The 25,910-nt window shown below is 42.5% G+C and overlaps 1 protein-coding gene across 1 annotated transcript in view; it reads right to left on the bottom strand.

The window, feature by feature from the left end:
* DUSP10 (dual specificity phosphatase 10) overlaps positions 1-24,869 on the bottom strand; it is a 41,415-nt gene extending 16,546 nt beyond the window's left edge. The window contains exons 1-2 of the mRNA XM_011929471.1: positions 24,674-24,869; positions 21,663-22,516 (exon numbers count right to left, since the gene is read on the bottom strand). Of these exons, the coding sequence (XP_011784861.1) occupies positions 21,663-22,473 (811 nt within the window). The 5' untranslated portion in view covers positions 22,474-22,516; positions 24,674-24,869. The remainder of the gene's footprint in view (positions 1-21,662; positions 22,517-24,673) is intronic.
* Positions 24,870-25,910: the final 1,041 nt, after the last annotated feature.

Raw genomic sequence — 25,910 nt, forward strand, 5'->3', positions numbered from 1 at the left:
GGGGTGGGGGTGTGCTGAAAGGACCAGCATGCCTATAAAAGGCAAGCCTAGTAAGCCTTGCAGAACCTTAGTTCCATGAACCAGCTGCATGCATGCACAGAAGCCCACTCCTCTCCCAAAGACACTTCCCTCCTCATTAGATATACCCCCTTCCAGATCAGCACTGGCACATGACCTCCATGTGGCATCCTTCCGGGCAGAAGAATATTTTAGCTGGAGACATTCTGTGTACTGCGGGGGCTACTCTGTACCATGTTAGGGCTCCACCTTTTTTGCTCACTGGTCTCAAACTTAATACTGGTTAATCCATCAAGACAGATTAAAGGAGGGGGAAAAATCCATGAGATCATCCTGGGAGGCTGCAGAGAGAGGAATGTTAACAGGAGGAGAGTGCTATAAAACACAAAGCCATATTTCTCCCAAGAGCTCACCCAGATATTCTGCATTATTGTTTCTCTAAAGAGAGGGAAAACATTCTTGCCTTTCAGTGCAGAAGTTTAAATAATGAAGCACTGCTAAACAAACAAACAGAAGAAAGCCCAGTAAAGCTATTCATTAAACAAGCCCACTGTACAAAAGGAAAACTGTTGCTCAACCATCCACCCCGAAGACCAACATTTATCCTAGACCCCAAATTAAACACATCACAGCTTCACAGCAAAAGTATGTTTCCCAATGGGATTTAAGTAAAGTCCAATTAAATAAATCTTCAAAAATGTCATGCATGAGCCTCACAGGAGAGCATATTTCGACTGTGAAACATTCCCATTGGAAGCTGCATTCACAAAAGGTCCTGTAGACACATCCAGGACAGGAGGGGTGGGAGAAAGCAGGAAGCTAGCAGAGTTACAAAAGTGAAGCCTAGATAGGGCTCCATTGCTAAAATCCTGTGTGGAAGTGCCCAGCCAAAAATGCTGCATCTGAGTTTGCTTTGAATGAAACCCCCATGTCCAACAAACAGCATTTATAACTGTGTATTTCAGTAGGATCTGGAGGTCAAGGAGTTGTGGCTTAGGGAATTCAGGAAGTGGTAGGGGAAAGGATCAAATGTCAGTATCGAAATTTGAATTGTTTTCCTGAACCCATGTTTTCACTTCACAAAAAACATAGCAACAACTTCCTCAAGTCACTGAGCTGGATTCTATATTTGGCGAATATAATAAGCAAGGTTGAGTACTAAAGGATCAACTTCCAGAAAGAAAAGGCATGGGCTGTCCTTAAACATGGATTCAGCCATGTCCAATGATCACACCATACCATGAGGGCTGAGCTTCGACAGGTCCACCTGAAGGAAGGTGAGGTCTCCATGCACTAAGAGACATACAAAGTTACACTGGGTTTAAAAAAAAAAAAAAAAAAAAAAGGCTAGCATGTCCCTGCCTGGGTGACCACCTTCTGAGATTAGGGGCAAAACAAAACAATTAAAAACACTGCTTGTCTCTGAGAAGGTGGGCTGGAATTGCATATTGTCAATGCGGACTTGAGGCTAAGTGGAGGACCAGCCAAGTAATGGTCAGTTCAACCTGGGGCATGTGTAATGAAGCGCTGACCTGGGATGCACCCCATATCTGGCACCATCAGACTTTCGACCATTTCTCCTGAAGCCATGTCTAACTTTGCGCAGGGTAACAGAAGCCCTGACCGCAAGGACTCAGAGGGCAGCCCTTCCTTCCACACTAAAGAGACACTGGGTTCTAGCTCTATGACCTCTTTTGCCACCCCTATACAATCAGGACTTAGGGTAATCTTTAAGTTTTTCCCAACTCTGGTGTTCTATAACTTCAGTATAGCCTTGATAAAGCATATGCTATATGATATATATGATATGATATGGTATGATATGACATGAACAAACAATGGCAAGAACAAAATCAGCTGTCAGAGGGTGTGTAAAGTCTGGGTGCTCTGCTTCCCACTTCCAGGCCTTTGCATTTGTTGTTCCCTCTTCCGGGAACTCCCTTCCTATAGATCCTCACTGTGACAGTGTGATATGAAAAAATATATATGTGATCTCTGCCCCTAGTTCCTGTAGCATAGCTTCTAAAACTCTTGGAATCTCTGAAGTTATGAGTGTTTTTTGAATGCCAATGAGATGACTAGTGGCTGGGGGCCCCTAAATAGCTCCAGGAAGGGAACTGGTCACCAGAAAGAAAATAGCTTAATTAAAGGGTTGGGACATTCAGCCCCATCCCCCAAACCTCCAGGGAGGAGACAGGGACTGAAGGTTGAGTTGATCACCAATGACCAGTGATGTCATTAATCTTGCCTATGTAATGAAGCCTCCATAAACCCCATCCATCTTCTTCATCTGACTATCCATCTATATTCTTTGTAATATCTTTTATAATAAATGTGTAAACACATTTCCCTGAATTCTGTGAACTGTCCTAGAAAATTAATGGGACCCAGGGAGGGGGCTGCAGAAATATTGACTTATAACCAGTGTTGGGAAGGTGGGGTAATCTTGTAGGACTGAGCCCTCAACCTGTGGGGTCTGAGGCTAACACCAGGTAGAGTCGAAATTAAGTTGTAAGACATTCTGCTGGTGTCTGCTGGAGAACTGCTCTGTGTGTAGGGGAGAAAAATCCACAGAGGTGTTCTGAAAGTATGGTAGGAGAAAAATTTATTTTTCTTTAGACTCACATAGGTGATTCAGACCTCAGACCAGATGTGTTCTCAGAAAAGTCTTCCCTGACATTCAATTTACAGCCACCCTTCCAAATCTCTTTTTTCATATCATGAAGTTTTTAAGAGTTTCATTGTCTTCAGAACACTTATCACTATCTGAAGTTACCTATTTATTTCTTCCCTGTGTATTGTTCTTATTAAAATGTGGACCCCAAGAAAGTCAAGATGTTCTTTGTCTTAGAGGAAATAGAGTATAATGGTTTGGTGCACTAGGGCCAGACTGTCTCCACAACTTTCCAGTATGATCTTGACAAAGCTGTTTAACCTCTTTGTACCCTGAAATGGAGCTAATAAGAGTACTAACAGGCAACAATAGTTATTGCAAGAATTAAATCAGCTACTACATTGTAATATCTGAAGTTACCTATTTATTTCTTCCCTGTGTATTGTTCTTATTAAAATGTGGACCCCAAGAAAGTCAAGATGTTCTTTGTCTTAGAGGAAATAGAGTATAATGGTTTGGTGCACTAGGGCCAGACTGTCTCCACAACTTTCCAGTATGATCTTGACAAAGCTGTTTAACCTCTTTGTACCCTGAAATGGAGCTAATAAGAGTACTAACAGGCAACAATAGTTATTGCAAGAATTAAATCAGCTACTACATTGTAATATCTGAAGTTACCTATTTATTTCTTCCCTGTGTATTGTTCTTATTAAAATGTGGACCCCAAGAAAGTCAAGATGTTCTTTGTCTTAGAGGAAATAGAGTATAATGGTTTGGTGCACTAGGGCCAGACTGTCTCCACAACTTTCCAGTATGATCTTGACAAAGCTGTTTAACCTCTTTGTACCCTGAAATGGAGCTAATAAGAGTACTAACAGGAAACAATAGTTATTGCAAGAATTAAATCAGCTACTACATTGTAATTATTAATAGAAATTCTAAGTATTCACTGTTTAGCATCTGAATTGTATATAGTAAGTGCTCATTAAATAGTTTTAGATTCAGTGAACATTGGAATGAGATGAGAGAGGACCAGTTTATTGTAAAGCATCTGTTATATGCTGTTCAGCATTATGCTATGTATTTGCAAGATTTGATTGAAAAAATTATCCCCAAAGATAAATCTAATGAGGGAGAGGAAAGAACATTAGGGAAATTCAGTGACAGGACTGGCAGAAGAAACATTTTCAGAACACACTGAAGATTGATCTGAACAATGCCATCCAGCTGTGACTCACACAGGCAGGTGCAGGACTGGCCAGGTGAATTCAGCACAAGGATTTAGAAATCCTGGCATTCCAAGGCTGGGAAGGAGGGCTGACTAGGCTTATGAGGAAGAGGCAATTTACAGGGGTGCTGGGCCTCCCTTAAATGTGACAAATAGGCACCTTCCAGGGAGGGCTCAGATCCAAGGCACATCACACTTGGTGGCCTCTTACCCCTTCTCGTCTCTCCTCGCCCCTACTCCTTGGACATTCTATATGAGTGAGGAATGGTAGAGATGGATGGAAGGTAGTCACGAAAGAGAGAAGACGACTCAGGAGGGAAACTCACCCTGAGGGATGTCACTGGGCAGTAGGAGGGGCCCTCAATTCACTTTAATATGCATTTATTAAGCACTAAATATGAAATGGGGGCACAGTACTCAGTATAGGGTATACACAAGCTAAGATCTAGGTGGGCCCTCCCAAGAGCTTGCTGGCCCTCTCACTTAAATGTGGTAAGCAGTAACAGATGATTCCGACAGTATCTTCACCACCCCCAGGTGGACCTGTTTCTTCTATCTCCTTTTGAAAGGATACAACACTGGATCTGAAATCAGTAATTTGGGGTTCCTCTTATCCCTCTTACTAACCGTGCACCTTTGGGCAAGTTACTTGACCTTAAGACCATGTGAAACCACACGATCATATCATAAGAGCTATTTCTTCAAACACAGGAGTTAGTTCTCTCTTTTCTAAAAATAAGGGCTGTTACAGCCCTAGATCTCTCCAAGAGCAATAGCACACTATAATGCTCTTGAAAGGTAGAAAAAGGGCCTTGAAGCCTCTGGTCTTCTGGAAGGTGAGACACTCAGGGACTGTGTGAGAAGCGAATGCCTCATGTTCTGTACCTCTTCAGTTGGTTCTGATGAATTTGCTCTCCCCCTGTCAGAAACTGGGACTGAGACTTCCACAGTCATTGAGTGGCAGAGAACACTGCCTCGTAGTTATCTGGTGTGAACTGTTCACAGTCTCCAAGCTGAACACCTCTGAAGAGCAGGTCTGCGTGGTGGCAGATGAAAAGTGCCCAGGGCTGGCCCATGTTAGAAAAAACAAGTCATATGGATTTCTTTTCAAAAGAGGCCTCTTTTATACATTCCAAAATCTTGTTTTATTCCTGGTTTTCACTGGTGAAGGAAACTTTCTTCCCAATAACTGCAGAGTTCATGTTGGACTTTTCTTAGAAATCTGCATTCTAAGGTGGCCCCAAGAGGTACTCATAGGAGTCAACTTTCTAGGAGCTGGTGGCCTAAGAGGGCCTTGCAGAACATGGGCCGGGCCTGAGCAGGAAACAGAAGAGCAGTGGTTACCAGGACCACAGACAAGAGGCAGTGCCTATTTTAAGCAGGAATGAAGAAACTAAACCAAAATAAATAAAACACACGGATCTTGGCTTAAAAATTCAAACAAAAGCCCCAAAAGAAAAAGCAACAATTGAATTAAATACCTTGTTTATGAAATGTAATAGGACATACCACAAAAGAGTAATTCCAGATAAGGCAAATGATTAAAAAACACAACAAAAAATCAAAATATTCCTTACCCATAGTATCGCCCTGTGTCAGCTTCCCATGAAGATCTCAATCCCAAAACCAACATTTAAGAATCCCTGGTATCAAAGAGGGGCCAGCACATATATTTGTCACCACCACTAACATGATGCTAATTGGGAGATGAAATAGAGAGGTCCAAGAGACTATAGCCTAAAGGGTTTTGAGTATGAAGGTCTCAGAGGCCTGCCTGCCTCCCAACTGATCCTAGTGGTCAAAAGCAGTTGCTCAAAGAGTGAGTCATTTTCCAAGTCTAGAATGCAAATGGCCATTGTCACCAAGGAAATGGTGTTACAGAGATAAGCAAGTTAAGCTGCAGCACTTAGCTCTCTCAGCTGCTGTTTTCCTAATACATACATCCAAATAAAAGGCAGTCTATTCTTGCAATACTGCAATATAATTTTGAAACTGACTAAGCAGAGTCAATGCAGACTCCACAAGTTAAGGCCACAGTCTCAATAAGAATGCTCTCACTTCCAGATGCTAGCCACAGGTTCAGGGGTTCCCAGGCCACCTACATTTCTAACCAGCTGGTTATAAATTCTGTGGCTTCTACAATGCTTCAGGTTTGATAATTCACTAGAATGACTCACAGAATGCAAGCCCTATCCTTATGATAGCTTTATTATAAAAGCTACAATCAGGAAGAGCCAGATGAAGACACATACAGGGCAATTTCTGGGAGGGTCCTGTATATGGGACTTCTAGGCCGTCTCCCTGTGGGATCAGGACATGTTACCCTGCTGACACAGCAATGTGTTCACTAACTAGGAAGTTTACTTGAGCTTTGGTGTCCAGAGTTTTTACTGGGATTCCATTACTTAGGCATAATTAATTAAATTATTGGCCTTGTGATTGAACTCAATCTTCAGTCCCACTCTCCTCTGCTGAGGAAGATGAACTAATACAAAGCCCTGACCTTCTAATCATGTGGATGTCTTTCTGATGACAAACTCTTGTCCTGAGTCATCTCATTAACATAAACACAGGTGTGATCCAAGGGTCTCATCATGCATAACAAAGACACTCCTAACATTCAGGGAGTTCCAAAGGTTTAGAAATTATTTCCCAGGAACTGAGGACAACAGCCAGACAAATTCTCTATTATACAACAGTTTCTTAATGATGAAGAGTGTGGGCTCTGGAATCAGGCAGGTCTGAATTTGGCATTCTGTGAGACCTTGGGCAACTTACCTAACCTCTCTCAGCCTCAACTGCCTCATCTAAAAAGTGGGGATAATAATAGTTATTACCACATTGAGATTGGCAACATTTGACAGACAAGTGATTCAGGCTACTATAATAACAAGAATTTTTTTCCAGTAGCTGCATTCAAGAAAGTAAAAACAAACAGGTAAAATATTGCTAATATATTTTTCTTAACATGTCCAAATATTACCATTTCAAGAGTCAATATTAAAAAATTACTAATGAAATATTTTACATTATTTTCTATATAAAGTCTTGAAATCTACTATATATTTTACATCTACAGCACATCTCCATTTGGACTGGTCCCATTTCAAGTGCTCAATGGCCACGTTTGGCTTGCAGCAAGGCTACTATATTGGACACTGCAGGTAGATTTAATAATACTATTGCTATCCCCATTAAATGAGTTAATGCTCAGTGTCATAATTGTTACCATTCTACAAATATTAACTAAAATATGCATTTGTTTGCATGTGAATGTGTGTGCATGCACGTGGAGAGGTAGTGACCAATGACTAAAACCTAAGGTGCTATAAGCCACACTACACCAGATGTCATGCAGTTCCCATGGAACATCATCAAATAGCTACTCTTTTCAGGAAAAGAAACACTTCAGCTTGGGGAAGAGAGGCTCTCTGATGGATTAACCACAGCATGCTCTTTTATTTCAGCACTCCTACATCTCCCAGCACATGTTTTAATATGAGCCAAATCAAGCAGCCATGACAATAGCTTTGAATGAGAAAAGACACCCCAAAACCAGTGTGCAGATACATGGAGATGCCTGAAGAAACTCAGAAATGGCTTAAGGAGTGGAGGAAAGAAAAACTGCAGAGAGGAGCTTTGACTCATTGAGTCATTGAGCAACTGTTCCATGCCCTCTCAGGCTACCTCCCACAGCCACTGCCCAGCCAACAGCTAGCTGCACCCAGCCAATCACTCACTCCACTTCCTGGAAAAAGCTCCACATTGGGAAGCCAGAAGAATGTCACTAGCAAGAGATTGATTTCAAGGTAATTATTTAGGCAACTTTGTAGCATCTCATTCTCAGACCTAAAAGTGTTCTCAAAGTTTGTTTTAATAAATGCATATAGTAATATGAAATCTCTGTGTCTTTTAATAGTGATATCCCACATTCAGCTCCTCCCAATCTTTGTAAGAGAGGGCTTCATGGATGCCATCACCACAGCATTCATCCAGTTCTTTCTATTATCGCTGGAGGAGAAATGGGGCTTTCTAGCCACCCTCAAAGTAGGAATGAAGAGATTCATCTAATAAGTGTACATGAATAGATTTTTACATAATATGCAAAATTAATTATAATAAACTCAACCAATTCATGTATTTTATCAAGGAAGACAAGCTAATTATCTGTCAAAGAATTATCTCCTATTTAAAGGGCACTTTACCTCAATTTGGCAAAAAGAACTAATGGGGATTATCTTTCTATTCTGATGTGTTTTTGCTGCCTGTGTTTGCTTAAGCCCCCAGAAGACTTCAGCACTGCACAAAAACCTCAGGATTTAGAAAAGTTGAGAGGGAGGGAGACACAAACACATCTACTCAACATCTCACTAAGTCTACCTCTTGTGGTTTTTATTGTCCCTTTAAGAGTGTTTTATCTACAGTGTAAAACTAGGAGTGACTCATATTTATGAAACAAGGAGCTGTTGTTGTTAGCCTTGCCAGATCATTCACTTCCACAATAGCTTCTGATTTTTAATAGCGCTGAGTGGTGCCTCCACATGTCCTCACTCTGCCCACCAAAGAGGTCCAAGATCTGCAATATGTGCCTTACAGGACATGTGGTAAACACACACATTCAGGATCAGTATCAAGACCTGTGGTCAAGGATAAAGATGTCCCTACAAACTCACAACTTTGATAGGTAGTTGAATCTTACGTTCAAGAAAGTAAAGCAGAAGTTAAAAAGTGAAAGAGAATTGGGAGGAAAATAAACTGGCAACTAGCACCCAAAATGGCAGCTAGTACCCATTTCTCTAAATGGGGAGTGCAGTTGGGTGGGAAGGTGGAGAAAATTCCAAACAAGAGTTTCCTGCAAGAGGTTTCTCTTGTCATATCAAAACGTTGGAAACAATCTTAATTTATATCAATAGGCAAGTAAGTAAAATGTGGTAATAAGACAGGTTACAGCATTAAAGAAGAAAATCTATGATGACAACACAGGAAGCAGAAGTACATGCAATATAAAGTGAAAATGAATTTCAGTTTCTATATGAGAAAGCCTGCAAAACAGGCACATATATGGGTAAAGAACAAAAAGAAACATAAAAATGAAACTAGGCCAGTCAGGGTGGGATTAGTAATATGTTTTTCTTTCTAAAATGTTCTTAATATCTTAACAATAAGTATACATAAAGTGTTTCTGTGAAGACTTTTATAAGATTTCCTTACATAGAAATAGCATATAATTTTTCAGCACAGCACTATTTCAGGGGGGGAAAAAAAAAAAAACCTACGTAGTTATCTATCCACCCCACAAGAAACGTTGGGTTTTTCCAAGCTTTTAAACAAAAAGATCTACCATGCATCAGAAAAGTATTTCCTACTTGTACTGCATTAGAGGTGACATCACAGCATTTTACTGAACTATATCACTCATATGTCAGTTGAATATAAGCAGATTATGAATTATTATTGGAGATATTCAATATTATTATGGTTAATTTTTAATAAATGTTAGCTAGTATGCATTAGTTATTGTCTAAAGCACTTATACATATCTTATCTAATTCTCAATTGAGCACATGAGAAAAGAGCCATTACCCTCCCCATTTTATAGACAAGCAAACGGAGGCACAGAAAAGTGAACTTGTCCAAGTTCAAAATTATAATAATTGGCAAAATCAGAATTCAAACTCAGCAACCTGGTTCCAGAATCTGTGCTCTTAACCTCCAAACTATACTCCCTTCGCTAGAAAATATATAAACTCCTTATAGGAAGGCTGAATACAAATATAAGGGAGCATCAGCCAGCTCATTCAATCAGTCACTAAATACTCTCATAAGAAAGATAATGAGAAAAATTAATGGAATGACCTGGCTGAATACTTGCACCCACAAGATTTGCTTATTTAACAACAATTTAGATACTAATCCAAAGGATTATATACTGGTTGGGCTTTTAAACATTCTAAACTGAGAGTTAGGAAACATGAATCCTATGCCAGTACTGCTACTAGCTACTTATATTCTCTTGGATAAGTAATCAGTTTCCATGTCTGTAAAATGGAATGGTTAGATCAAATGCTTGATAACATCTCTCACAATTCTGCGACACCATGTTCCTTGAAAAATGTCCTTCCTTTCTTTTTTAATTCAACATCGAGTAAGTGAATGCTTGCTGTGCAATGGACTATAATTCTGTGGATTTTTCCAACATTTCTAAAGTCATCCTGGGGTTGTTGTGGTTCAGAAAACTCACCTTGCCATGTAAATGTGAGAACTTATGATCAATGAAGTTAATCTCCTTGAATTCAAGCTTTCTTAAAATTGATTACTCTTACATTGCAGAATAAAAAATGCTCCGAATTTTGTTCTCCATTCACTAATTCTATCACCTTGATCACCCATGTCCCCCACCCTTCCCCTCTTACTGGAGGACCTGAACGTTTGGGGTGGCCTGACTGCTATGGTTTGAATATGTCCCCCAAAGATCATGTATTGGAAACTTAATTGTCACTGTAGCAGTATTAAAAGATGGGGACTTTAAGAAGTGATTAGGTCATGAGGGCTCTACTCTAAAGAGTGGATTAAGGCCATAATCACATGGCCATTCCATGGAGCGGGTTATCACAGGGGTGGGTCCTAAGAAAAAGGATGAACTCTTAGCCTCCATTTTCTCACTGTCTTGCACACTTGCTCATCATGTGATGCCTTCACCATGGGCTGACGCTTGCCAGATGTTGGCACCCTGCTCTTGTACTTCACAGCTTCCAGACGCATAAGCCAAATACACTTTGGTTCTTTATAAATTACTCAATCTCAGGTGTTCTGTTTTAGCAGCATAAAATGAACTTAGACAGTGACGAAACTTTATAGTTGATATCTGAGAGGACAGTCAGATACTTCCACTGTGTGAAGCTGGGTGCTCTGTCAGAAGACAGATTCTGCCTCCATGAATGCTGCCCCAACACAGGATTCCAAGGGGTCCATCCTGCTGTCCCTTAAATGTGTTCATTATTATTTTTCCCAGAGTCTGTCCTTGCCACACCCCCAGATTACCTGAGCTATATTTGTAGGCTTAGACTGTAGAAGGGAAGAACAGAGATAAGAAAGATTAGGAAAGGAGAGGAGAGAAACTAAACAGTAAATGGTTTGATAGGATATGTTCACTTATCCCTGAGAATTAACCTTCCCAAAGGGCAATCATAACCTGCTAGAGATTCTTTCTTCACACACTTGAGGGAAAACAATCTATAGTTTTCATTATCATCCACACTAATAAGACAGATAATGAATATAAAGCATAAACAATCAAACACCTTTGGCATTAGAGTATTTAGGATGTAGTCATCATACTCATCACAGATTCTTTCTTGCTCATTATACCCAACTTTGTACCTGTACTTTTCTTTACATTCACTCGTCTACTTCCTACTCTAGAAAGTGGGTTTATTAATGTGTGCAAAAGCAGGAAATATCATCCTTCTATCCACAGGCTACTAGGAGAATGAATTCTAAGTTTCCAGACATCAAAAGCACACTGAGCAGAAGTATACCAGAGCTACACCCAGGATCCACTAGGCACCAGCTGAGTGACTCTGAACAGGTGTCTGAACCTGAGTTTCAGTCCCTCATATGTAAATTGGAATGTGATCACGAGACATAACACTTGTAGCACTGAGTGTGGTATGTAAGAAATACTTCATATATGTTAGAGAGAATTATCACAGTTTTCAAAGGTTTGTTTTGCTCAAATTGTTATTCCTTAAAAAACTGTCATGATCAAAATTTAAAGTATCCAAAAGCTGGGATATAATTTGAGGCAAGGTTACTGGGAAGCCAGTCTACTCTAAGGACACAGCATAAGCTACTCACCTTAGCACTGGAATTTTTATTTGAGGATATACAAGAAAAATGGGGAAAGAAAGATGGCATTATAACTAAGGCACTGCAGAGGTAAAGCACAACTAAAGCCACCATAAGGAATGAGACTTGCAAATAGATATGGCCAGCCCGAAAAGAACTTGGGCTTTGAAATCATAAGAACTGGATTTCAATTCTTATTCTCTCATTTGCTAGTAATAACAAGGGAGAAAATATTTAATCTGTTCCTCAGATTCCTTACCTATAAAACTCAGGATATAAAATGACGTTCACAGAGCTTCTCTGAGAACTAAATAAGACACATATATATGACAGCCCAATGCTCAGCATCTAGAAAGCATTCAAGAGCTTTTAACTTTTTTTTCTTCCAGACTATCTGGAAAATAATTTTCTAATTTCAGGGATGATAGGTTAGTCAGAGCCAGAGTAGTTCTATGTGATTAACTGATGTTCTGCTGGCAGATTAAAATACCACCTCATGAGAACCATAAGATCCGTTCCTTTAAAGTCTTATCATAAAAACACAGCATTTCAATAAGAATGTAAATTGAAAGAAAAGATTGAAAATGTCCCCTATCTCTTCAAGGAAGGCCCTCTTAGAAGTTTGTGTCTAGTCTTATTATTGTAAGCCAGGAAGAAACACTGTAATGATTGAAGAAAATGACTCACAGTCTTCAATACTGGAGCCCAGAACTCAGGTCTGGGAGCTAGAAGATGTGTTGCTGTCATCCTGAGACCCTCTACCCTCATGTTATTCTTTTCTATCTACTCCCCCACCCCTCCTCTTTCTCCTTTCATTTTTTGCTTCTCTCTTGCCAGTAGCAACAGCTGGTAATATTTAGCTCAATGGTAGTGAAGCTTAGGGCTGTGATACAAATAATGTAAGATTATTTGTTCCATAAAATAAATATAAGATATTAAGGAACCAGATAGTGATGTTCCGATGCAAAATGGTGACTGCCTTCTTACCTCAGCACAAAATAAGATCAGTCGAGTTCACATTATAACACGAGAGGTTTAAACTCCTCAAAGGGAGGACAGGCCTGATGCTACTCCCTGGCTCAGGCAGTTTAATCTGTTTACTTGATATGTGCAATGGACAGCAGATGCCTCACGGTGGTCCTATCTGAAGTGGTAAGCAAGAAAGCAAAATCCCGTTGTGGAAGCACTCAGGAAGAGTTGTGCTTTGTTTTGTGTTCCATGAAATTCAAGTCAGGGATCCAGGGCTGGGGGCAGCGGCCTGAGTAGGCCTTTACCACACATAAAACATTAAGGGCAATGCAGGTAATTTGATGCATCCACAAATCCTTTTCTTTCTGTAAGTGATTCTCTACTTTGCCAGAGGCAGAGCGTAGGGTAATAGCCTTTCTCTTATATGAAAGCACTAGGCCTGAACAGCTCATTTCCTTATCCAAAAACAGATGTTCAAGTTTTCTTTTAAGTTACATAAAATATGGGTGTTGCTTGGGTGGGGGACTGGAATGAATAAAAAATTACATATATCTGTATCTCTCGATATATCTATATATCTACATGTAACTCCAACTTTTAAGTAATAATAGATGATGTACACAGAACCTGGAAAAAACTGATGCCAAGATCTCGTTCTGGAGTTATGGATGAAAACATCTAAAGAATCGAAGACTTCATAATTAAAAGATTACATCAATTTTAACATAAAATGTACATTTTTAAATCTTTTATAATGAAATTCAGGCTACAGGTCATACTCATTTTCTCTTCCTATATTTTTCTGAATTAGTATGATTACACTCGTGAATACAGAGTCTACAGTATATATAATAGAAACATAATCAATGAAAATTTGTTGAAGAGGGATTCAAATCTTCCTCGAAGGGGATTTAGGGGAAACAGCACAGGTTTGAAATCTTGGAGACATGTTTGCATCCCACCCCTGTCCCTTATACTGGTTTTTAATTGTACTTGCAAACATTTTGTTTTAAAGCAGGCCAAAACCTTGCCTCTGAAATATTGTTTACAATGCTTGTTTGCTTAGCACATCCTCTTTCCATAGAGAGTATGCAGTGAAAATAAACAAAGCCCTTATTCCTATCAGCAACATGTACAAAATTAGGGGGTTCAAAATTACAGTTTCACTCTCCCACACAGAGCAGACTTGTCAGCCCTGAGTTTTTGAGGCAGAGAGGGCACATATATTTATTTTTTCATTAAAAACCAGCAAATCATTTCTTTTCAGATCAAGACATTGGAAAGAAATCCTATTGGCCCATGACATATTTAGAAAAGGCCAGGCTATTTCTTTTTTTTTTCTTTTTGATATGGAGTCTCGCTCCGTTGCCAGGTTGGAGTGCAGTGGCATAATCTCGGCTCACTGCAACCTCCACCTCCCAGGTTCAAGCAATTCTCCTGCCTCAGCCTCCCAAGTAGCTGGGACTACAGGAACGCACCACCACACCCAGATAATTTTTGTATTTTTAGTACAGACAGGGTTTCACCATGTTGGTCAGGATGGTCTCGATCTCTTGACCTCGTGATCCATCTGCCTTGACCTCCCAAAGTGCTGGGATTACAGGTGTGAACTACCACGCCCGGCTGGCTATTTCTTAAAAAAGAAAAAAGAAAAAAAAAGTACAAACATGTGCTTCACAGAACAAAATTTCCTGAAGATGAACACTCCCTAAATAAGATTGTGTAGTGGAAGAGGATGAAGAATACAAACATGAACATGATTTTCAAGATAGAAAGGATCTGGAAGCCTGGTCCCATCCGTATATGTTGTCTTTCTTGTATTTGAATGAGCATTGTGATACAGATTCCCCAGCCTGCAGATTAGTGCCTAGCACACCAAAGGCATTCAACAATATTTATTGAACAATCAAATCAATCTCCTCTACCCACAAGTTTGTACATCTGTGGAGACCACCTACCAAAAAGTCCCTAGAGGCGTAAGATGGTTGGGCTTCTTTGATACCTGTTTCGAAACCTGTTTTGATAGCTGTTAACAGCTTAAACCACTAGATTAACAGCTTAAACCACTAGGTTCCCTAGATGAAGAGATTAAATCAACATTAATATTTGGTCCATATTATAATATCCAGGTAAATATATAGACCATGAACTGCTGGTTTTGAAAGTCCTCAGACTTTGGTCTTTTTAGTTCTGAACTGAAATCTCAAAATTCAAGAAAAAAGGCATCAGTACTAAAAAATGTTAATTATCTTATATTTTATGCTATATATTAGATTATGATGTTATTAAATAATAATACATACAAATACATCAATCTGTTGATATCTGTTGAATCTATTGAACCTGGCAAGACCTACTTTAACATTGAGGACCAAATCTCTAAAATCAATCATGCATGTGACCTTGGACAGGTCATAAACTGCTCCAGGCCCCTTTCCTGTAGTGGCATAATGAGAATACTTGACTAGATCAATGGTTCTCAAACTTTGCTACCTGTTAGAATCACTTCAGGAGCTTTAAAAAAATCTTGATGTGCAGGCTGCACCCCAGACCAATTTAATCAGGCTTTCTGGATGCAGGAACTGGGCATCACAGGTTATAAATCACCTTCTGGTGATACCAACGAAGAGCCTGCAGTGAAAACTACTGGATTGGGGCCCTCTGAAGTTCCTTGCTCTTTTCAAAGCTGGGATTCTTTGGTTCCACAAAGATGAGATACCTCTTCTGGAATTAGAATTTCTCTCCTTAGTATGTAGTCTATCTTTTTCAACCAACTTGGATTAAATTGCCTAAGCACTCTGATATATCACACATTCATGCCCAAACTGCTCTTCAGCAATGCTGGGGCTTGAAGGTTCTGGCTTCTGATAATGCTGGGTTTAAGGAACTAGATTTTGCTACTGGTCAAAAGCTCCCACCTAGTCCCTGAGGGTGTATGCACCAGGAGTATGTGATGGAAAGTTTTTCTGCTCCTGTAATTTTGTCAGACCTCCAGATGGGTTTGCCCAAAGGACCAAGTAGGAAAGTGTACATATTCACCATTCTCCCTTCTCCTTTCCCCCATACACACGTTTTGAAAACAGAATTAGGCAAAGTGCTTTACCTATTCAGTTTCCTTCCCCTGCTTTGCTTTTTCTAATCTGAAATCATATCTACTACTGCCAGGAGAGGAGTTTCTTGAACTTGTCCATGACAAGCTGAATGTTCTGAATTGGTAAGGGCAAGAGTATTCATACTTAACATGCTCCCACAGCACTGTGCTTAGAACGACTTGCCCATCCTCTCCAACAACCCCGGTCCTTGCAATGTAAGAGGTTCTTACACTAGGGCATGAGAGTAGGAAAACAGGGTCCAGAGGTCCAGAGGCTTGATTTATTGAGAGCCATCAAATGCCAGGTACTTTACATCACCTCATTTCATCCTAGAATGCTGGAGCTGTCTCTTTTTGTTTGTTTGTTTGTTTGTTTTTCTTTTTTTTTTTTTTTTTTGAGACGGAGTCTTGCTGTGTCTCCCAGACTGAAGTGCAGTGGCGCGATCTCGGCTCACTGCAAGCTCCACCTCCTGGGTTCACGCCATTCTCCTGCCTCAGCCTGCTGAGTAGCTGGGACTACAGGCGCCCGCCACCACGCCCAGCTAATTTTTTTGTATTTTTAGTAGAGACGGGGTTTCACCGTGTTAGCCAGGATGCTCTTGATCTCCTGACCTCGTGATCCACCCGCCTCGGCCTCCCAAAGTGCCTGTTTTACAATGAAGAAAACTTGGCCTCTGAGAGATCCCCTGATTTGCCTAAAGGCATACAGTTGGTCAATGGAAATGCCTAGATTTGAACCCAGGTGTGAGTGAGCAAAATTTCACTTTGCTGAGCACATCGTGAATGAGGAACAGATGAAGCAAGAACATGGCTGGGAGAGAGAGTTCATTTCTATTATCTGTTCACCTACACTTAAATTAGGAAGCAGGAGAGTGTACCCGAAAGCTCAGAGAGAGGACAGCCAACTAACAGTGTAGCAGTTCAGGAAGAGGTTTGAGGACTTCTTGAAAGATAGGAGCAGGCCATTCAACTCCTTCCCTCCTTTTTTCCTTCACATTCCAACCTATCACAACCCCAGGCTCAGGAACCAGCTCACCCCTCCTTCTATCTACCCTTTTATAGTCAGTCCACAATCCTTACTCCAAAAATAAATCCTCCTGATGAGATGATGAGAAGTAACAAAAAGCAAAGCTAAAAAGTTTTATACTTTTGTTATGGGACTTTAGTTGGACAGATTATCATGTTTTTACAAATTTCCCTAAAACAAATAATTATGGGATATACCAAATTACTCCAGCCTCCTGGCTCAGTATGTTTTTGCAATTACTTTGGCACTCCAACTCTATGCTACTTAAATTAGTTAACAGTCACTAAGTTATTTTTAGGCCATAGCAACACACACTCTTATTATACCTAGCTTATTGTTTGTACTCCTTAGGAGCAAAATTTGCCTTTTTACTGGCACTATCATTTCCTTTCGATCAATATCAATAACATTTTACCATATTTATGGAGTGCTTACCATGTATGTGTGTAAAGTTCTGAACACTTTGCACACATTAATTCATTTATTTCAGAAACTAACACTTGGAGACAGCTATTGTTATAATCTCTTTTTGTTAATGAGGTAACTAAGGAACTAAGGGATTCGGCAACTTGCCCAAGGGCACATACCTAGTAAGAGGGGAGCCAAGACTAGCATTCAGACTGACTAGATCCAAAGTTCTGCCTTGATTTCCCCATCATTTGCTACAAAGCTAATGTTTGACATTCTAGCCTTGGATGTTAACCAGAGGCACAGAATAACAATAGCACATTTGTGAATGTAGATATGTCTTTATGTCAGATATCATTTTAAAAATCCTTATAACATCTCTGAGAGACAAGGGGAGACTTTTATTCCCTTCCCCATCCCCCAGAAAAGGCAGAAATAGAGTATTTTTCACAGGGTCTCTGATTTCTGAGCCTAGCCATCCACTTTGTCATAGAACTCTACATTGCTAACAAGAGTATATTTCAGAATCCTTTTCAACTAGGGAAAAGTATGCAATCTATGGTGCTCAATTCTAAGAAGTGATGAAATTTTACAGTATAAAGGCCTAACTCACTGCATGGTCAAATCCGCCCCATGGATCATCCTCTTAAACCATTTCCCTCTTCTTCTCTCGTTCCCCAGTAAAAGCCTTTGGTACAGAGCAGGCCTATAAAGATTGTAGCAATTGGTCATTATTTGTTTTACAATAGCATAGAGCAAGTACAGGCATGGGCTCTGACATACCAGGGGAGGAAGGGGGAGACACAGACCCCAAGGAGGCACCTGGAGCCCTCCCACTCCCAAGGAGGGAAGCTCCTCCGTAGACCAGACTGCTAGTCAGTCACAGAGGACTTCTAGGTTGAAAAGCACTTAAAAATGGGTACATGACACTCAAGTGTTTAGGAGTAAAAATGTTGTTCTTAGTATACTATAAAATATTTCTAGCTTTATTGAATTGGAAACATTAAGTTTAAATGCTAAACATACTTAAATACATTAAAACATTATCCATATTTTTAAATATTTCAACAGAAAAGAGAAAGCAAATAGGAAAAATAAAATTGTTTAATCTGGTTGACAGGTATATGGGTGTTCATTACACACTTTTCTGCTTTTCTATATGCTTGAAAATGTTTATAATAACATTTTTGGAGGCATGTATTGTCTTTAAGAAAAAGGGGCAGTAAACTATTTTTTCCTACCTAAGTAAATGACAAATTATTTCTCTGGACCCAGCTTTACTGAAAAGAAATGGAGCCCAAAAAACTTGATAGCAGAAACGATAGCTCTCATTATGGATGGTCTAGCTTTCTTATTTTTAAGAATTGTTTCAAATTGTTAAAAGAATTTTAAAAATTGTTTAGCTTTCTTATTCAGTTTGACTAGAAAGCAAGTTTTAGTTGATTAAAAATCAGCTTTGAGTAAAACATAATATAATTCTTTCAAAGACCTCACAAATCCTAAATATTTATTCATCTGGATCATTTTCACCAAGTTGAAGGGAAGCACAGGTCTGATGCCATTTCTTCTTCAGAAGATGAGACTAAAACATGGATTCTAACATAGGTCACAACAGGGAGGGCACCGTAAATTAGAACAGTAACTTAATCCCAGAGGCTGCCATGCCTCTGATCGGTTTCTTCCCAGCCTGACACAGCATTACTAAAATGGCAAGGTAGCAGCCGCTCTACTTGACAGACAGCACCAAAAATGGAGAGCATGGCATGGAGACAGGGGGACAAGGAGCTTGGACAGGGAGGGTAGCAACCAGTGTTTACAAACATAAACCAGAGCATCAGATGGGCCAGCCATAAATTACCCAAGATTGTACTGAAACCTCTGAAAATAAATTAACAAGCCCTTAGAAGTTTCCTCCTTATGTTCTAACTATGCCCCCCTCCCACCAACTTCCCTACAAAAATTACTCCTTCCAAAATGGTACCACTACCACTGTTGCTGAAATACAATCTTATCACCAAGGGAGGGGATTACTCAAATAAATCTGAGAGGAGAAGCCAGACCAGAATTGTTGCTTGACCCACTCAAGAATTTGGGAGAAGTCTGCTGGTCATGCCTTTGGGGAATGCCCACCCAGCCTTTCACCACAATGATGCTATGGTATTAATCACTGGTTTACCGAGTTGAAAGGATTATGAAGGACATTCTAATACTGACCCGTTCCTTTCCCTTCTTTTCCATCTTGGTCCCAATTTTAGGCCATTCTCCCAAAAGATACCAAAATGACAATGATAATTATAAAGTAGAATATAGACCCCTTCACTCCTGAACTACATATTTTCAATGAAATTCCCAGATATTTGAAGAAAAGGCCCCCAAAACTACAAATAATCTAACCTCTACCACCAGAGCGTCTTCCAAGTCGACCAACGCGGTGTCTCACCAACTCAAAAATGACGAGGCCTCGCAGTGGCTGCCCAGGGCGCCCAGTGGTGAGGTCAGCAGTGTGTCCGGCCCCGCCCCATTGAGGCAATCTTACTCTCTGACACTGAAGAACAAGCCCAGGCTGTCTGGAATCTCAGCTGCATCCACAGGAAAGGGAGAGAGGCACCCCACTTTCACCAGTAGCACCCAGGAGATTCACTTTTCAGTGACTGACGGGTCACCCCTATCCACAACTCCACCCGCTGCAAAATAGAGAGTAGGGTCCACAACTCCTTCTAATCATCCTTATGATTAGAAGGTCTAGGGTCATGATTAGGAGGTCTAGGGTCATCTTGATCCGTGTTGTTTCCTCTCCTCAGATCATGCAGACACAAAAGACTTGCTTTTAATTGTGAACACCTGCTCTGCATGAGCAACGAGGAGATCATCAAGATCGTTAGCTATCCTCCTCTTTTCTCCCCAAGACAAACTATTACAAATGGGAAATTCCTAGGTAGGATTTTCTCATTTGTAAGAGGCCAGACACACCAAGATTATGGTAAGACAATAGCGGCGTAAATATCTTGGGAATCACTCAAAGTCAACCAAACAAGAATACAGAAACAATAAAATATAGAGCTATGCAGAGGAAATCTGAACATACTTGTGACCCCAAGAAAACCCACCACCACAACCACCACCACCACCAGGAAACACCTAGAAGCTTCTGGAACTCTCTACATACAATTCCATCATGTTCTCCTTCCCAGCAAAGCCCACCAGCTCTAAGGAGAGATGTGCCTTTATGGTAGGGAAGCCCCATGAGGACAAGTTTGAGGAGAGTAGAGGGTGGGAAGAGGAGATTGTGTCAATGAAATTCAGAACTATAGTTCCCAGAACACTGCTTAACAAAAGGCAGAGAGCCTCACTGGGAAGACAAGAAGGAGAATGGCAAAGCTGTCCTGTAGAGACAAAATAACTAACTTGCTCACCCACATAGCCTATTGCAATTTAAATATGCAATGTGTTCAAACTCAGCAACACTTTTGGTCAACACACTTTAGGAGACTGGTTGGAGATGTGACCCAGAAACTGTGTACTTTGGCTCACAACACAAGAGGAGAGAAGAAGATGACTATCTCTCACTACCACCACCAGGTAAAAGATGCCGAATGAGAGTGATGTACGGTGCCCCAAAAGTCAGTATCTGAGGGCAAAGAGGTGCAACTAGGCTGGGCACAGGATGCAGGCTACTTGGGAAGGTTAGGCAACACGGTATGGACGGTGCTCCGAGAAGAGTGGGTGAATACTTCCTTCTGCCGGAGCTTAGTTCCACTAATCTCATCTATTCTGCATTCAGTATACTGGGGCAAGTGACCCATTACTCTATCTTGGGAGGAGCCATGATGCCAACTGTTGTCAGGTGAGGCCAGAAAAAACAATGGGTTGGATGTAATTGGTGAACTTATACCTTATATGGAACCTTAGCATAAGAAGCTCTGCCCTTCTTCAAGGTCAATTTATGAACCACATAAAAGTCAAGCTGGTCAGAAAGGTGAAAAAGAGAAAGAATTTCCCACAAAAAGAACTGGTACCTGTAGGTTTACTTGTAGTTCACCATAGTTGCTCCTTCCTCTGTTCCATCAATATTGGTTAAGTCTGAGAGACAATAACTTTCCAACTAGTGATTGATTGGAATAGAGCTAGCAGACCAGGCATGACTTGAGATACCATCTGGTGTGTATAAAGCCCCTTTTTAGAAAGATGAGAAAACAGTCCCAGAGAGGTGAAATGACTTGCACAATGCAAATTAGAAGCCGAATTAAGGGTAGAACCCAGATCTTCTGGCTTCCAGTTCAGTGTTGCTGGGTTTTTCTTACTAAACCAACATAATAAAGAGCATAGAAGGGAAGACAAGAATAAAGTCTATTTTGGTCTTTGGTAGCCAGGGTAAGGAGAATGCTGTCACTTCTACGAGAAAACCCAAAGTGAACCCGGCTAATCAGGACTGTGCTTGGGAAGGGAGCAGGGGCATTACCTTTCAACACCAGAGGTTCTTTGCCTTCTCTCTTCAGGGACTCGAGGACTATGTGAAGTGGCTGGGAGGGCATCACTCGGCTTGGCTCATTGGTATTCTCATCATAAACTATAATTTCTTTGGAAAAGATCCTCTTGAAAGAGTCCTTGCCTTCCCTACAGGAAATCAAGTCTAGGACAGTGATCTTGCCCTGCTGCAGTCTCCGCCGGCTGATCTTATCGGCACAGTTAATGTGGACAGCTCCTTGGATGTGACTCTTGTTGTACTCCATGAAGGGCCTGCAGTCAATGATGACAGGGCCCTGACTCGGCAGGTGACTCTTGCTGCATTTTGTCATCTTCTTTGCCAAGTCATTGGGGTAGATTATTTTGATGCTGGCTAGCTGCTTGGGGGTCCCTGACACAGGGCTGCCCACCCCACCTGATGGACTTAAAGAGCCTGTATTCTCATTATTGTTGACCATCTGGTTAGCAGGGCAGGTGGTAGAGGTTCCGATGGCAGTGGTGGTGGTGCCAGCAGCAATGGCTTGGGTTTGGGCCTGATTGTCCTTGTCGTAGGTTGCCACAGTGCAGCAGCTGGCACTGCTGCATCCACAATTCAGGGAGCGGGCAGAGCCGCTGGATGAGGGCATATACGTCAGATTCGCAGCCTTGAGGGACACAACGGTGGTGGCGATGACAGGAGGGTGGCTGTTACTGCCTGGGGTGGCAGAGCCAAGGTAGCTAGAGTCTAAACAAAGGTTGAGATCCTGAGGTCTGACGGGCCTAGATAGTGCCACTACTACCCTGTCGTCTAAAGGAGATGGAGGCATGAGGAGGCTGAAAACTGGCAATTCAAGAAGAACTCAAGACAGTCTGTAAAGAACGGGAAGGGAGAAAGAAAGGATAAAGTCACGTGACACAAAAGGCAGTCTCATCCAATCCCTAGGAAAGGCCTTTGCATCCCTCTGAGCAAAGTCTTCCTAATTGCCCTTTATCATACCACTATCAAAACTTGAAACTCAGTTTTATGTATTCAAAGAGGATGCAAACCTGAGGGCCCCAATCAATTTGGTTGCTAAATCTAAGGTTAAATTTGGATGTAATGTTGTAAATGTTAATGACTATTTCCTGGATCTACATAAAAGTTCAGCTGTAGAGAAGGTATAAGTACAAATAATTAGAAAAGCTGAAGACAGAAGGGAGGCTCTTAAGAGGCATCTATTCTGAACCTCAGCTCTTGAGCAGAAGTACACTGCAAACATCTGAGAAAGACCCATTTGTCCACCCTTGCATGCTTGCCATTTAATTCCCTCACTCACTGCAAAGGCAAAGGGGCAACCAGGAGCACTGGCATGGTTCACAGAAATGTACAGCAGCTAAATATACATCAGAGTGGATGTCAACTTTCTGCAAATCCCCTAAGTGAATCTCTTTAACTTGGAGCTATTCTTGCCTTCCATCCTATTGGGGTCCTTTGAAACGCACAACATAATCATATTAAAACCTCACATGTTGTCTTTTGGCTTCTTATAAATTAATCTGCATTTCCCCTTTTCACTACTAACTGGTGTCCTAAAACGAAATCTCAAGCCGTGGAGCCAGATCTGGAAACCTGGAAACCCCAACCCTGGCAGATCCATCACCCTTTGCTCTCCCACCTACCCCTACCCTCATTCCTGCCTGGAAAGGACAACTTGAGCTCGCCTCCCCTCTGCATCTCCCTGGCTGGCACAGACTGTGCATCCCAGAGCTTCTCTCAATGGGAGGCAGCCACGTTGTATAAGGTTTCAATCCCTTACAGATATCCCCTCTTCAAGAGTACTGACTCCATAAAGAGGACCTCCCAATTAGCCTGTACCCGTTGAAAGGGGCAATGAATTGTTGCCCACTGGATCTATCTCTGATTTCAAATATTGTCTGCAAAAAGACGGCTCCTTCCTCTTGTAGGCACAGGGACACTCCACAACCCAGGCGTGCTAACTGTTCTTCTTCTATTAGACACGCACACAGCAAAGACACCAAACCCCGCGCCAAGAGTCGCTCATCTAAACGAACTTTAAGAGCTGTCTGGAAAAATGCCATCTATCATTCGTCTACACACGACCGTCACCATTCTCTGACACAGAACCAAAGTGTCACAGGCGGAATCCACACTCACGCGCGCACACGCGGGCACGCACCCATCACGTCGGCAGATCTCCAACGACTCGGGTTTCTCTCACCCACCTTTGGATGGGAGCGAAGAAGCCAACCCCCTTCCCTTGCGTAGTATTTTTTTCTGAAGAGCGAGTACTATTCCAGAAGCTATAACTGTTTGCCGGTTGGACCAAGCGCTGAAAGTCTTCGCTATGGTGTTACCTGGTAGGACACGTCCAGGATCAACAGACCATTTCTTTTGAGAGGGACGCATAAGCGTGTTCAGAGACACACGCTGGGACCCACACCTCCACACAGAGTGCGCGGCTCACACACGCACGCACGGAGTGTATAGAGAGATCTGCATCCCTGCAGCAGAGGGTCGGGCGTATATACTGCCCGTGAAACCATTCAGTCTGGCCCAGAAAATCTCCCGGAGAAATACTGAGCTATCCCCTCTCCCTTCCACCACTAGGCAAGAGCTGGAGAGAAAATTAAGTGGTTAGAGAATGCTTCTTCTCCACTCCTGGAGCACTTAACATCCCCCCTTCCCCCCCACCCTCCTTCACTCCTCGGCACACAGAACACTAATGAATCCCGGGCATTTAAAACTGCCGCAAAGCATCCCAACAAAGCTCATTTTTTCTTCGCCCCAAATCCAAGTAGACTGCAGAGAGTAAATGCACAGGGCAGCAGGAGTCAACAGCCGGAACCTTATAACCCTACCTACTGTAGCTCCTCCATCAGCATCACATCTCTCTGTCTATCTCTGTTTCTCTCTCACACACATACACACACACAAACACACACACTCACACTCACGCAAGCACCGCCTTACAATCCTCCACCTCCAGTCCCGGGCTCTCAGGAGTAGTCGCGGTGACTTCCACTTACTTCATAAATAAGTGTAGTCCTCCACCATCTGGCGCTCCGCTTCAGCTATGGACTCTCACATTCAACCCCCATTCACTTGGCTTCATTGATCTCCAGCAGCAACATAGTTACTTTCTCTTTTGCTACACTGTAAATGTAAGGTTCTGAGGGGGCGGACTCTTTACCTACCGACGGCGCGTTGGACCAATAAGAATCCGAACAAAGCCGACCGCCACCTCACAAAGCCCCACGACCAATGGGCAACCTAGGGGGCGGGGAAGAAGGCGTGGCCTCATCTCTTTAAGGAGGGTTTATCCGACGCTGCTCTGGGTCCTCGGTGTTATAACACGGGCGGTGATGTCATTGGCAACCAATCAAAAACTTAAAAAGAGCCAGCCGGGGCCGCGCTGAGCAGCTGCTCTCTATTTACTTGTAAACCGAACCGGCAGGATGCAGTTAACCCTTTACCACGCTGAAGCGTCAGCGGACTGGACGCGCCGCTCCGCTAAAACTGGCTCTCCCACTGGACGGGATCCTCCAACACTCCCTCACCCGGGGGCAAACCACGCTATTTTTCCTCCTTAATATGGACTGATGATCAAAAGTGTCGGAGTAACTTTCTAAAGGAAAGAGACTGCGATCACCGTCCCTAGTGGGAAAGCTGGGTTCTCTCCGAGTCGCTCGAGGTGACTTGACAAACCCTAAGCCAAAATTCGCGGACCTCGCCGGGTCTTCTGCGCTAGGACCAACGTGAGCGCGCAGGCAGGTGCTACGCTTCCGCTCCGAGCCGAGGCCCGGGGCCACGCGCTTAGGGCCAGAGCTTGGCAGCCGACAGTACCGGACAGGGAGGCCCTTCAGCCTCGACGCGGCCCGAGTCCTCCGGACGGCCCTGCTCCGCCCGGGAAGCGTTCGCCTCCCGCCGGCCCGCAGATGTCGCTGCCCCTCCGGCTGTCCTGGCCTGACCGCCGCGCGCCGCCCTCCTGCTCACCTACTTCCGCGCCCTGGTCACGCCCCTACCTTCCCCAGGCTAACTCTCCCGGGGCTCGACCCGGACCACTAAGGCGGCGGCACTGAGGGCTGCTCGGAGGAGGAGACCTGAGTCGACGCCAGAGGCGACAAGGGACGCGCCCTGAGCAGCGGTACAGAGGCTAATCCCCTGGCCGGGCGTCCTGGGGCCCGCTACGCGCCCGCTGCCCCTCCGGAGCTTGGTTCCCCCCGCCACCTCCCCCTTTCCCGCCTGGCGCGCTGGGTCCCCGCG

The sequence above is a fragment of the Colobus angolensis genome, unplaced genomic scaffold (assembly GCF_000951035.1).
Source record: "Colobus angolensis palliatus isolate OR3802 unplaced genomic scaffold, Cang.pa_1.0 Scaffold81, whole genome shotgun sequence".
NCBI classification, from domain to species: Eukaryota; Metazoa; Chordata; class Mammalia; order Primates; family Cercopithecidae; genus Colobus; species Colobus angolensis.